Consider the following 14,625-nt stretch of genomic DNA (forward strand, 5'->3'; position numbering starts at 1 on the left):
TTGCAGCAATTACATGCATTTGTGGGACTTCTGCTAATGTATTTTAAATGATTAAAGAACTGAGGAGCTGTATTCTGTTCAGCTTGATCAATACCGGTGATGGTGTCTTTGCTTTGGGTGAAAGTGTTTGTCGTTTACAGTTTATCAAGTCTTGAGTTTTTTATTGACATGTTCTATGTGTTGGGCTTGATGTGGGAGATGTTCAACTGAAGGTCATTTAACGTTGGCATTCTCTTGAAAATCAATGTTTTTCGATAACAGTTTTTATCAGCCAAAACTGGGTCCCACACCAGATATCACTTGTGTGAGATCAAGCGGTATCTACATTGTAGATATCGCTGCAATGAAATTGCATCACAATGCTTTGCAGTCCATTGTGACATCATTTGTTACCATGACATCACAATCAAATGACATCACTAATGGCTCTGCTACTGAAGCTGTTAGCAGTACTTTTTACACCTAAGACACTGCTTATTACTGTCTACAAACTGAAAAAGTTGGAAGAATGATGTTGGATGATAAATGATATCTCACCCTCGTGTCTTTTGATATCAAATATATCAACACTCGTTGATACATGTATATTTGATATCAAAAGACACTCGGATGAGATTCTCTATATCCTATGTTTGGTTTGTGATGGATATGTGGGATGTGTTCGACTTTCTGTGTTGAGCATATCCATCACAATTCACTGAAAGTTTTGTGTTCCTGAAAGGCAATAATTATCGACTGTTCTGTATAGTACCCACTCCATACAGTTTGGTAATGGCATTGGCTTCTTGTTTGTTAAGCAGTTAAAGGGGCACTTGTTTCTGATATTCAGCTGCAGCCTTTTTCTTTATTGATCTGTCTTTCTGTTATATTTGTTAGAAGACCGCCTCCATGGTCTAGTGGTAGAGCGTCCCCCGGAGAGCGGAAGGTCCGGGGTTTGATCCCCAACCGCGTCATACCAAGAGGCGTTAAAAGATGGTACTTGTTGTTACCCTGTCTGGCGCTCGGCATTAAGGGGCTAAAACAAGGACTGGTCGGCTCGGAGTCAGTATACTGTGTCTGAGTGGGGTATTCATGTTAAACTGCGGCATGGTATCTCAGTGAGCTGGCACTATAAATTGGCATCAGTCTGGGCTAGTACAAGCAGCCACACACACACACACGTGCATGCACGTCCATATATAAGTGCAATAATCTTGGACACGACGATAAACCCCATTTCACCTCACCTATATTTGTTAGAGCCTTGGCATCTTGTGTGTGTTTTGATGCAGTTAAAGGGACACTTGTTTCTGATATGGTGCTGGGATGCCTCTTCAGCTCAGCTGACTGAAATTCAAGTGAGCTTTAGTCAGGGCCTACTTGTCAGATGACCATTGACAAAAGTAAATATCATCTCTTAAAAAAAACCACTGAACCTTCATCACATGCTTGTTCCCTCCAATGAGGACACCCTAGTTTATTTGAACCATATTGAAAAACCTACTTATGGCCATGACCATAATAGTTCGTGGGTGTCCTAGTCCAACCCAGACATTGAGCTGGACTTCCTAATTATTTGGGGGCGGTTGGGTAGCCTAGTGGTTAAAGCGTTCACTTGTTATGCTAAAGACCTGGGTTCGATTACCGACATGGATACAATATGTGAAGCCCATTTCTGGTGTCCCCCGCCGTGATATTGCTGGAATATTGCTAAAAGTGGCGTAAAAACATACTCACTCACTCACTCACTCCTAATTATTTGGACACCAGATAATACTTGGTACCAGTTGTCCTTCATCATGTGCCCATAGAAAGAAATCTGTGATAGTAAATCAACTACATTTGTTTCAGTACCCCTTTATCCATGAGTGAGTGAGTGAGTGAGTGAGTGAGTGAGGAGTGTTTTACAGCACTTTTAGCAATATTCCAGCAATATCACGGCGGGGGACACCAGAAATGGGCTTCACACATTGTACTCATCTGAGGAATCTTGGTCTTCGGCGTGATGAGTGAACACTTTATCCACTAGGCTACCCCACCGCCCACATTCAAAAGATATTTTGTTGAACACATTTTTTTCTGAAGAGCATTGTGAAACATTTTTTCTGACTGGTTATTTGGACTGATGCATAAAATTAAAAATCCTTACTTGTGGATGTTATTGCTTTTATCCCAAACTGGTTGAAAAAAATGGTGGAATGTTAAACAGAATTTAATTGAAAGCCTTTGTGTGTCAGCATGCTGTGCAGCACCACTGGGGAATTGTGGGATGGATATTATGGAAACTGCCGATTCCTCCAATCCCAGAAACATGGTTGGAGTGGCATCAGTGGCACCTGCTTAGTGGCGATTAATAATTCATGGCTGTCTGCATTGGAGTTGTTATAGATGCCTGCATCCATGAACTCCTTGACAAGAATGAATCACATTCAACAGGCTTGTTTATTCATGTGTTGTGAATTTTAATTGAATATTTGAATTGGGTGAGCATGGATTCCTATGACACCATTAAGTGATGCAGCCTGTTATGTTTGCCTTGCTTGAAAATGAATTTTTGAATAGTTTAAATGAATGTCATAAATGGATATTTAAAATGAATATTTGATATCAAGTCATTGACAGGCAAGTAGGTAGAACATAAAGACATGAATGTTTTTATGGATAACAACTTCTTTATTCTTTGTTATGATGTTTCGGGGCTACTACTGTTATGAATATTTGAAATGAATATCGTTAATGTATGGATGCATGATTTTTCCTGATGCATACAGGGGTTTTAGGTTCATAAAGTAAGTCTAGGGTATTCAGGAAATGTTGGTGAAAATTCCAACATTGAAATGAAAATAATGCCACACTTATTTTTTAAATGTTTCCTTATGCGAGACATGAGACATGAAATATGAACTATCAAATATGAACTATCAAATATGAACTATCAAATATGAAATATGAACTATCAAATATGAACTATCAAATATGAACTATAAAATATGAAGTAAAAAATATGATCTATAAAATATGGAGTATGAAATATGAACTATGAAATATGAACTATGAAATATGAACATTCTAAAATATGAACTATGAGATATAAACTATGAGATATAAACTATGAAATATGAACTTTAAAATATGAAGTATGAACTAAAAATATGACCTATGAAATATGACCTATAAAATATGACCTATAAAATATGACCTATGAAATATGAACTATAAAATATGAACGATGAAATATGAACGATGAAATATGAACTATGAAATATGAACTATGGTGGCCAGTAACAATGGTTGCCATGAAATAAAGACCAAATGACATGCATGTTTTGTACAAAATGGATCTACTGGACGTGTGTTTCTGAGTGAGTGAGAAAATTATTTCAAGTATATCATGACATGTCAGATGCAGGTCTGAGACATTTACCGCTTTGGTGAAACCCACAAGCACGGGTATGGTGCTGACAAACCAAGGGTCATAATCAGAGCTACTCTGGCATCTAAGCCCATGATCATGGGTTTGTGGCATGCCAAAGAGATGCAACCAGCAAATATTGCCCTGCCTTAGACAACTGGTCTACCTGTGTCTCTGACCAATTGCTAGTCACGTCCATCCAGAGATCTGTTGCTGTCATCTGACTGCAGACATGACCAGGATGACATCCAAAGTTATCCTTCACCCATAGCTTGCGTTGCTTGGACCATTTTATGCCTGAAGCTGCTATCAACATGATCTCTCAACAAATGAATATCCTGGTCAGAGTATTATGGGTTACCAGAATTGTAATTTGAGTAAGTTATATTTCTGAACTTTAATTTGTAATACAATATTTCTTACTGTTACAAGACTGAGCTCAACAACACCTTTTGGAAATGTGTATTTGTGTTATATTTAACCGGACAATTTAATTGCAATGTTGCTGCAGGGACCTTTAAAATAGGCTTCACACTACGTGGACATTTTGGGAATTGAACATGCTAACGCTTAATCCACTGGGCTACCCTCCTGCCTGTTTGAAGTGTGGAACACGGTCACCTGCAGTTTATGATCACCATTAGTGTTGAGATTCCTCATCTCTGTTCTACTGTGTACTTGGTTGTCGATCCGGGGTAGAACAGGTCTTCAGCAACCCATGCTTGCTGTAAAAGGCGACTATGCTTGTCGTAAAAGGCGACTAACGGGATCGGGTGGTCAGGCTCGCTGACTTGGTTGATACATGTCATCGGTCCCAATTGCGTGGATCGATGCTCATGATATTAATCACTAGATTGTCTGGTCCAGACTCGATTATTTACAGACCGCCGTGATATAGGTGGAATATTGCTGAGTGCGGCGTTAAACAACAAACAAACAAAACAAACAAAACTTGGTTGTCATTAGTTTTACTATAACAATTATGATAATAAATTGCAAGAGCGTGACCTCGAACATGCTGCTCAATATACACAACATTATTACCCCTGCTCTTGAATCTCTTCTCAGCTTGAGACCGCCTCCGTGGTCTTGTGGTAGAGCGTCGCCCGGAGAGCGGAAGGTCCAGGGTTCGATCCCGGGCCGCGTCATACAAAAAGACGTTAAAAGATTGTACTTGTTGTTACCCTGTCTGGCGCTCGGCATTAAGGGGCTAAAGCAAGGACTGGTCGGCTCGGAGTCAGTATACTGTGTCTGAGTGGGGTATTCATGTTAAACTGCGGCATGGTATCTCAGTGAGCTAGCACTATAAATCGGCATCAGTCCGAACTAGTACAAGCAGCCACACACACACATACACGTGCATGCACGTCGCTATATAAGTGCAATAATCTTGGACGCGACGTTAAACCCAATTTCACCTCACCTCACCTCTTCTCAGCTTGATTGGGAGTATACAAACCAAACGTTTGAATGAGGGTCTAGAAGGTTTACAGTCACATTATGATATCAATCTCATTAAAATCAGATCTTAGTTCTCTCTCCCGCTAAACAAAGATCTGAGGACATCCAATTAGGGGTCACGTCAGAACGACCTTTCATTCGACCAATCAGAGCGTCGCTTACCAGATCATGAAAGTGACAGTCAGAATGTGATTTCTCATCATACCGCCTCGAAAATTTTAAAACAGGGTATTCCGAACGATAGTTTTGGGCTTAACATCTGAATCTATACAATCTAGACCATATATTAGCCATTCGAGAATGTTCTTTTGTTCAGGTTTAAAAAGAATTTAAGAGAGAATTTGTCAAAATATGTTTCGAAGCGTAGTCGCCAATTTGAAATTAGTGCCGTAAAGCACGAGAAAGCTGCCTTCTGACTGGCTAATTTCAACTTCTTGTCAGTAATTCCATTGGACGGTCAGAGTTTGCGAAAGGTCGTTCTGAAGTGACCCGTAATGGGATGTCCTCAGATCTTTCTTTTGCGGCAGCGGGAACTATGAAAGATCTGATTTTAATGAGATTGATTATGATATCCTACTGGGTACCCCTTGACAGCAGTAAACAGAGGCATATTTCAAACAAAGTTACTTACCTAACAACAATTCATGAAACCTCAATCTGTTGCTAGGTGAATAGTATCATGGATTCAGGAGATATTTTGTCTAGTTTGGGCAATATGCATCCAGCCCGCTCTCGCTGCTCAAGCTCTGTCTGCGAGGTGTTAGTTCAACTCAGCCATGGCTCTCTGATATTGGAGACGCCCACTAAGCCCCCTAAGTGGAGATTATAGAGATTCTGCCACACAAGGTTCTGGAGTGCTGGAGACTTCATCTGTAATCTCCAGACGGAAGACATTCTTCGTCTTTTGGCTGCCTACTGGTCATGAGACTCGCAGCATTTTTCATTCGCAGTAAATCTTACTTAAGTGTTAAGTCTTGGAAGTTCTGTCTGAAGTGTCCATGCAGGGATGGGTTTTTTTCTCACTGATGTTTGCCAAATGTTGAATTTAAGACAAAACAATTGGTGTTCATATGGTTCAGAAATCTGATTCTATGTCGTTTGGGACATCCTCTTAACAACTAAGTTTATGATCTGATATTCGACATGGCTGCCAGGTAGCGATATTGTAAATGTCCATTACCATTTGTCTATGACCATTTGTCTGACACAGCTTCATGTATCATTGTGCAATTTGATATTCAGTATGTGGCATAGGATTCTGACATTTAGCACAAACAGGACCTTTATGTACTCGACATGGGAACTGTGTTAACATGGTACTTTTGGCTGACTACACAACCGACTGATCATGAATAAAGATGAATAAGTTTTGAGGTATTATCATTGTGCCCAAAACTCTTCTCATCTTTATCATTCTCATTTCAAATATCTGTAACCATGGTAACATGACCTATGATTTTCCGAAAAATGCATCAGGGGAACCTACAGTATCTAAATCAGTCCACATGAAAAATATAATTTTGTCATGATTTTTTCCTCCGATTTTAATATGCATGAGGACCAATCTATTTCTTAAACCCCCAAACATTAGATGTGTTTCTGTTGTCCCGGAAACAAACCTTCCCTCTGAATGAGAACATACAGTAACCATGGTAACAAGATGAGACAAAGTTGGCGTCATGGCTGGCCTGTTTCTGGCGTCCCACTCATCAACAGATCTACTTGTACAGGGACATATGCCAAAAATGGTTCTTAGTGCAAAGACATTATAACTTCCCTAACATCTTAGCGTGTGCGTTATAAGGATCTGTTCATAAGATAGGTTGGTTGGTTGGTTTGTTGTTTAACGCTGCACTCAGCAATATTACAGCTATATGACAGCAGTCTGTAAATAATCGAGTCTGGACCAGACAATCCAGTGATTGACATCATGAGCATCGATCCACGTAATTGGGATCGATCACATGCATCAACCAAGTCAGCGAGCCTGACCACCTGATCCTGTTAGTCGCCTTTTACGGCAAGCATGGGTTGCTGAAGACCTATTCTACCCCGGAATCTTCACGGGTCCTGTTCATATGCAATAAGAAACTTGTCCCAGTGTGATGGTCCTATTGTGTTATTCATGTGTGATTAGATTCCTAGCTGCTTGCATCAGTGTACATACCAGTCGCTGACAGTTTGCTTGAAGTCTATGACTAGATTCTGGTGCAGAGACAGGGCATTGATCTGACTGGGAACACCGGTATCGATTATCTGCTCTCAGTTTGTATGTGGTGTTAGTCTGTGTGTTCGAAAAGACTGTGGGTGCTTTAATGGACTTGATGTACATGGAGTGAATGAATGTTGTGTCTTGCCACATGTTTACGCCAGTATTAAAAGTATATTTGTCTTCCTCCATGGTCTTGTGGAATGAGTGTCTGCCTGGAGAGCGGAAGGTCGGTCAGGTTCGATCTCTGGCCGCGTCATACTTGAAGACGTTAAAAAAAGGTACTTGTACATCTAGACACACACACGCGCATAGACACACACACACACACACACACACACACACACACACACGCGCGCGCGCGTGCACACACACACACACACACACACACACACACACACACACACACACACACACACACCACACACCACACACCACACACACACACACACCACACACACACCACACACCACACCACACACACACACACACACACACACACACACACACACACACACAAACATACAGTACTTTTATTTTATAAGATGAGATCCTTTTCATCTTCATCTTGCAGGTAAATCACAACCCAGAGTCGTATTCAGAGTTCAAGGATAAGATATTGTAGGACAGAAACATATGAGCGAGAGGGCACTGTAAATATTATGCTATTACTAATGGTGGATGTCACGATCTACACAAATTGTGCTCTATGGCGATCCAGTCTATTTTGTGTCTTTTCAAATCAAGCCCTGCTTGTTTACACGTCAGAACAGCTTCCTGCTCCGTAGATCATCAGTTACAGGATTGAGATCAAGTATTGTAGCAATGCCATTCATTGAAGTCATCACAAAGTGATATTCAATCAAACACCATTTTCTGTTCATATTGACGAGTGTTAGTTGAAACCCTAAACACATTGCTTGCTTTACTGTCTGGAGGACACATACCGACCGGTCTTGACTCAGACTTGGCTCATGAGATGAATTAGATTACAGACTCCTGAAAACTCTGGACAAGAGGGTTGAATCATGGACGTCCACGGATGGAGTCTGGAGCCAGTGGGGATGAAACAGTTGATAACAAGCCGAGAGTGGTTATGTGAATTGGGCGGGAACATATAGAGGTTATTTATTAAATGGGTGGGAATAATTAGATGTTATTCATGAATTGGGTGGGAACATATAGATGTTATTTGTTAATTGGGCGGGAATTATTAGATGTTATTCATGAATTGGGCAGGAATCATTAGATGTTATTCATGAATTGGGTCGGAATAATTAGATGTTATTTATGTGGGTGGGAACATATAGATGTTATTTATTAATTAGGTGGGAATAATAAGATGTAATTTGTTAATTGGGCGGGAATAATTGGATGTTATTCATGAATTGGGCAGGAATAATAAGATGTTATTTGTTAATTGGGTGGGAATAATTAGATGTTATTCATGAATTGGGCAGGAATTATTAGATGTTATTCATGAATTGGGCAGGAATTATTAGATGTTGTTCATGAATTTGGCAGGAATAATTAGATGTTATTCATGGATCGGGCAGGAATTATTAGATGTTATTAATGAATTGGGCAGGAATAATAAGATGTTATTCATGAATTGGGCTGGAATAATTAGATGTTATTCATGAATTGGGCAGGAATAGTTAGATGTTATTCATGAATTGGGCAGGAATTATTAGATGTTATTAATGAATTGGGCAGGAATAGTTAGATGTTATTCATGAATTGGGCAGGAATAGTTAGATGTTATTCATGAATTGGGCAGGAATCATTAGATGTTATTAATGAATTGGGCAGGAATAATTAGATGTTCATGAATTGGGCAGGAATTATTAGATGTTATTCATGAATTGGGCAGGAATCATTAGATGTTATTCATGAATTGGGCAGGAATAATTAGATATTATTTATGTGGGTGGGAACATATAGATGTTATTTATTAATTAGGTGGGAATAATAAGATGTAATTTGTTAATTGGGCGGGAATAATTGGATGTTATTCATGAATTGGGCAGGAATAATAAGATGTTATTTGTTAATTGGGTGGGAATAATTAGATGTTATATAAGGACATGGCTCCATTATGACAGGCTCCGCCATCATGCATGATAGCGGAGCTTCAAATTAAGACAAGAGATATTATTGGATGAAATGGTCGCGGATGTGGAGGTACTGGTGGACTACGGCAATGAGCTTAACACCTGTTAAGCAACCCCAACTGCAGCAACCGCTGCCCTGCAACAACCGTTGCCAAGCAACCCATGTTGCTTACCGATGCAGCATCCGCTGTCCCGCAACTACCGTTGCCAAGCAACCCATGTTGCTTACCAATGCAGCGCCTGCTGCCCTGCAACTACCGTTGCCAAGCAACCCATGTTGCTTACCAATGCAGCGCCCGCTGCCCTGCAACTACCGTTGCCAAGCAACCCATGTTGCTATGCAGCTATCGCTGCCAGGCAAGTACCATTGCCAAACCATGAGCGAGGGCAACTATTGTTGCCAAGCTGACCATCCGCTGTAAAGCGGACACTAAGCCATCTGCTGTAAAGCAGAATGGATAAATTGGTTCCTGCTGTAAAGCGGGTAACCCTATCCTAAATAATTTATAATTTGGGATGTATCCCAAGACGCCAAATGTAACTTGTAATGCAGTCCACCAGCACCCCGCCACAAGCACCAAGGTGCTTCCCCACAACCACGACCATTCGCGCTCATGTACACCCACCGTGTTATCCTATACTGAAATTGTTTCCTACAAGCATACTGCGGAAAGGGAGCTGCCAATGTTTTGTGTGAAAAGATCAAGTCCGGCCGGTGACAAATGAACCCCGTCACGCAGGTACAGTTGCTGCTCCTGCCGGTTGAACACTGTGTGGGGAACCCGTATCCCCCCAAGCTCACGGGCCCTGTTCCCCACTCGTCTGTTCAGCTTCTGCCTGGCCCCGTCCAGGTCCCGGGCACGGCTGGCTACATGCCAGTACCTCCGTGGCAGCATGTCTGACCACAGAATGACAGCACCAGGTAGGAGGAGGTGTATCCTCAGGAGTGCCAGCTTGATCTCATGATATAGCTGACACGTGGTTACCTTACCCAGGTCGTTCGAACCAAGGTGAATCACCACCGCCTTTGGTGGTGTCTGCATTGCTTTGACCTGGGCATCTATCAGCTCGGTCAGCTCCTCCCACCTCATGCCGCCCCTTGCCAACCAGAGACATCCCCCTGGAATACCGAAGTCACTGTCCTGTAGGTGCTCTCTCGCCCGGGTCAGGAAGCTGGACCCAATCAACCATACTGAAAACATGAATCAATAGGAAGAAAACTGTTCTTGCATGGTTGGCGATTTAAATGTTTGCAGGTATGCGTATATAGCTTTTATAACATTCTGACCCCCACCTACCAAAGTGCTGTATCAAATCTGAACTCACTCCGTTACCGGCTGCTGTCGTTGCTGCGCCAATCCTGAAGGAATGCGAAGAGTATGCTGCTGTGCAGATGCCGCTATGCGCCAGTGCTCTTTTTAGCACGGCCTGAAACTGATACCTGGTCAGGGGAGATTTATCAAAGTGTACGAAAGCTTGAGTCTGACCCTGTGATCGAACTGTTAGGTATGCTTTAACTGCAGCCACTGGACACAGATTGTGGCCAGGTATGGCGGAAATGGAAACAACTATGCCATGTGAGTGCCTGTCCGTTTTTGAATGCCTTAGAGCGACTGTTACTGTCTTAGTCGTGTCTTGGACTTCTAGGTCCAAGAAAGCGCACCCTGGCTGAGAAAGTTTGGTTTGCACGAGTTCACTCACCCGAAAGAAACCAAAGAAGGCCAAGCAATATACTGCTTTGAACAATCTTACTTCATAGGTAGAAGAGCAGACAAATTGTAGGTTGTTTACAATTACTTTGAGCAGGTCTATTGTTATTGGTTTTCTGTGATCCTGCCTCCCCTGACACTTTTGCATCCCCGTAATCATTTTAGTAATAACAAAGTGGCCGGTGCGGTCTTCCATGCTGTGTAGCCTATGGTACGTTGAGATACCGGCCATATACGTTCTTACCGTACTCGGTGCATGTCCTGACACTGACAGGTGAGCAATGAAATGTACCAGATGAGTTATTGGAACCGGCCAGACATCTCCCAGGTTTTGTGATGCCCTGAATGCTTGCAACGCTTGGGTTCCTGCCTGGTAAGTTGCCCACGTGTTTGCCGCCAATGATCGCTGAAGGAGCCTCTCTGCCTCGATTGTTAGCCCTGCCAGAGATTGTCTGGAAGTGGTGTGGGATGCAGATTGGCTGATGGAGCTGCATTGCGGAATCGTTCCCACTGAAATCTCGACAGTGCATCTGCGATAATATTGTCGTGTGTTGTTATATATCTGGCCTTGAACAAAATGTTGTGTTTGAGGCACTGCAGCACTAGCTGCCTAATCAGTGACATGATTCTGGGTGCCTTTGAAGACTGTTTATTTATTATTGACACTACCGCTTGGTTATCACAAAAGAAAAGTACTTTCCTGTTAGCAAAGGCTGTCCCCCACAGACAAACTGACAGCACAATCGGAAACAACTCCAGCAGTGTCATGTCACGAGTCGAGCCGTCCTCCACCCACTCACGGGGCCAGAGCCCGTTTGCCCAGTTCCCGTTATAGTATGCGCCGAACCCCACAGTGCTGGCTGCGTCAGTAAACAGCTGCAGACATGTATTGTCAGCCCACTTTGTATTCTGAAAAACCGACACACCGTTAAATTCCCCCAAGAACCCGAGCCAAACCTCTAGGTCCTCCCGAACTCCCCGCGTGATGCGAACACGGTGTGCTTGATGACTTACCTTTGTATAGGCATCAATCAGTCTGCGGCAAAACGGTCTACCCATGGGTATTGCCCGGCACATGAAATTTAGCTTACCCACCAGAGATTGCAAAGCTTTACGGGTCACTTTGTGCTTACCTGAGGCCAGCATATCGTGTATGATTGCGTTGATATTTACAATCTTTTCCTGTGGTATTCTAACCTGCATCCTGACTGTGTCGATTTCAAGACCTAGGAATGTTCAGCAGGATGCAGGACCTACTGTCTTCTCATGTGCTACGGGTACGCCTAGCTCCTGGAAAGTACTGAGACATGTATCAAGGTTGTCACCACAGTCTTTCGTTCCTGCAGTTCCGCCTGTGAGAAAATCATCAAGGTAATGCATGAGTTGGCCGTTAGGCAACTTTTGCTGGACACACCATTGCAAAAAGGTGCTGAATTTTTCAAACACTGAGCATGATATGGAACACCCAAACGGCAAGCATTTATCAAAGTAGTATTTACCTTGAAAGCACAAGCCTAGCAACTCAAAGTCCTGAGGGTGTACCGGCATAATCCTGAAAGCCGATTTCACATCAAATTTTGCAAGTAGAGCATCTGGACCAAGTTGCTGTACCATACTGACAGCCTCGTCGAACCGTGCATATGACACGGAGCATGCTTCGCTGTCTATGTTGTCGTTGATTGATCTGCCTTGAGGATAAGAAAGGTGGTGTATTAAACGAAAATCGTCTGTCCCCAGCAAGGTTTGACTCTTACCCGTTTGCTTTTTGGGTACGAGACCGAGAGGTGAAACTTGTAGGTTCAGCAGGGGCGGCGTTTCAAAAGGACCTGCCACCCTACCTAATTTTACTTCCTTTTTCAATTTGGCAGCTACTAGGCGTGCCCCACTATATTCCAGTTGAAAACCTGATTCCAAACCTTGTAATAAATAAATGGCATGGGCATGGTTAGAATGCTTGTACAGTTGCAAATGTCGCTTTAATCTAGTGAGTATGAGTGGAGTTGGGGCCAGTGCCTTTGGGGCCTGTGTGGAGTTAAGTTGTTTGGAGGGTCTACGACCCCCCTTTGCGCGAAAGCAAGAATAGGCGGGATGTTGTTCGCCACAATTGGAGCATTTATGAATAAACTTGCATTCTGGCCTGGCGCACCTTGACCTGTTGTAGTCCCAGCATGCGTTGACTGTAAAGTCACGGCCCCTGCTGAAAGGCACTGTAAAGCGTTCAGTCTTATTTTCTTGAACACGGGACATAGTCGGTGTCATGTGCTTCAACCACAATTCACCGTCTATCTTGCCCCACTCCCGAATTGGGTCTCGTGCCATACGGTGTCGGAATTGCTGGTCGTAGTTTGACCAGCCAAAACCCCCGGAGCGGACTGCGGCATTACGGATTGTTTCCATGTATGCCAACATGCCCTGTATGGTGGACTGACAAAAATGTTTCACCACGTAAATGCTCATATATATGTGGAAAGCTGACGTCCATTGGCCTATGCTTAATGCCCTGGCGTTAGCCGGCTTGGCCGGCGAGAATCGCAGATTACCCGACGAATCCATCTGCATCTTAAATGCATCGTCATCGTCATCGTCATGCGACTGTGCGCCTGGCAACAATGTAGTCAACTCCACAAACTCCCCTCTCCATACTCTCTCCCGTACAACTTGACGGACGTGAGCGCTGATAGCATCCGCCTGGAAGGTCAGGGAATCCCCTGTTCCCTGATTGGTTGACCCCGTTCCTGACTCTGCACGTGGTGTGACGTCACGGGAAACTCCCGGCTCGCCCGAGTGTGCACTGCTAAATGACAACACATCGGGATTTCTTGACACCACCGACCCCGTTACCCCCAGATCATTGGTACTTACCCCTCGCATGCCAGTAAAGCTCCGAGAAGTATCTTGGGCCATCCGTTTGCCTAGCATATCCAGTATGCTGTTGAGTTGGCTCGATATAGCTAGCATCGACGGAACGGGCGACCCCACTTGTTGGGGCTCTTCGATGTCTCCGTGATCGAATCGCGGGAGAACGTTTGGATTGTCCGAATCATCTGCTTCAACTAGCAAGTTAGCAGCTATTTGTACACTTGGCAAGGGGGGTCCGTGCAATGGAGATCTAGCTGATCTCCGTGACTTACCAGTAGCCGATGTCGCTTGCCGGACACTTGGTTCCCTCCTGGCTATTTTCCCGCTCCTTACGAGGCGGTGATTTAAGGCGGCCCGTCTTTTTGGTGGCATTCTTAATGGTAATTGCAACGAACTATAGATGAATGCGCGAATATAACTATGTGTATTACGGCTGAAAGCTGGAGAGCAAGTGCTGCGTGAGCTGATGTCACGCTACAACAGGTCATAGAAAATATAAACAAACGCTCCTTTACCGGACGTGCCAAGAGCGGATCTAGGCCAGAGACGATGGCACCATGCAAAACGGCACGTAGCCGCACGGAATGAAGGTATTTCGCAGTAATAATATTAGCAACTGTGCCAAGCCTAACATAAAGGCATTTAGTTCTAATCACTAAATGCTATTATTCATGAATTGGGCAGGAATTATTAGATGTTATTCATGAATTGGGCAGGAATTATTAGATGTTGTTCATGAATTGGGCAGGAATAATTAGATGTTATTCATGGATCGGGCAGGAATTATTAGATGTTATTAATGAATTGGGCAGGAATAATAAGATGTTATTCATGAATTGGGCAGGAATAATTAGATGTTATTCATGAATTGGGCAGGAATAG

At 43.2% G+C, this 14,625-nt stretch overlaps 2 protein-coding genes across 3 annotated transcripts in view; one reads left to right on the plus strand and one right to left on the minus strand.

The window, feature by feature from the left end:
- Nucleotides 1-14,625, plus strand: part of LOC124139562 (IQCJ-SCHIP1 readthrough transcript protein-like) — a 301,810-nt gene that overhangs the window by 6,328 nt on the left and 280,857 nt on the right. The window lies entirely within an intron of this gene.
- Nucleotides 9,219-14,135, minus strand: LOC125377520. 2 transcript variants are annotated; one of them, XM_048391187.1, is made up of 2 exons: nt 14,016-14,135; nt 9,219-11,394 (listed from the first exon to the last, which is right to left on the minus strand). In XM_048391187.1, exons 1-2 carry the CDS (start codon nt 14,113-14,115, stop codon nt 10,418-10,420), a joined length of 1,077 nt encoding a protein of 358 aa, XP_048247144.1. In that variant the 5' UTR covers nt 14,116-14,135; the 3' UTR covers nt 9,219-10,417. The 2 variants fall into 2 exon arrangements, with proteins under 2 accessions (XP_048247144.1, XP_048247145.1); XM_048391188.1 differs by lacking the exon at nt 14,016-14,135 and adding an exon at nt 12,018-12,115.

Source organism: Haliotis rufescens, unplaced genomic scaffold, assembly GCF_023055435.1.
Source record: "Haliotis rufescens isolate VD_foot unplaced genomic scaffold, xgHalRufe1.0.p SCAF_9, whole genome shotgun sequence".
In the NCBI taxonomy this organism is placed as follows: domain Eukaryota; kingdom Metazoa; phylum Mollusca; class Gastropoda; order Lepetellida; family Haliotidae; genus Haliotis; species Haliotis rufescens.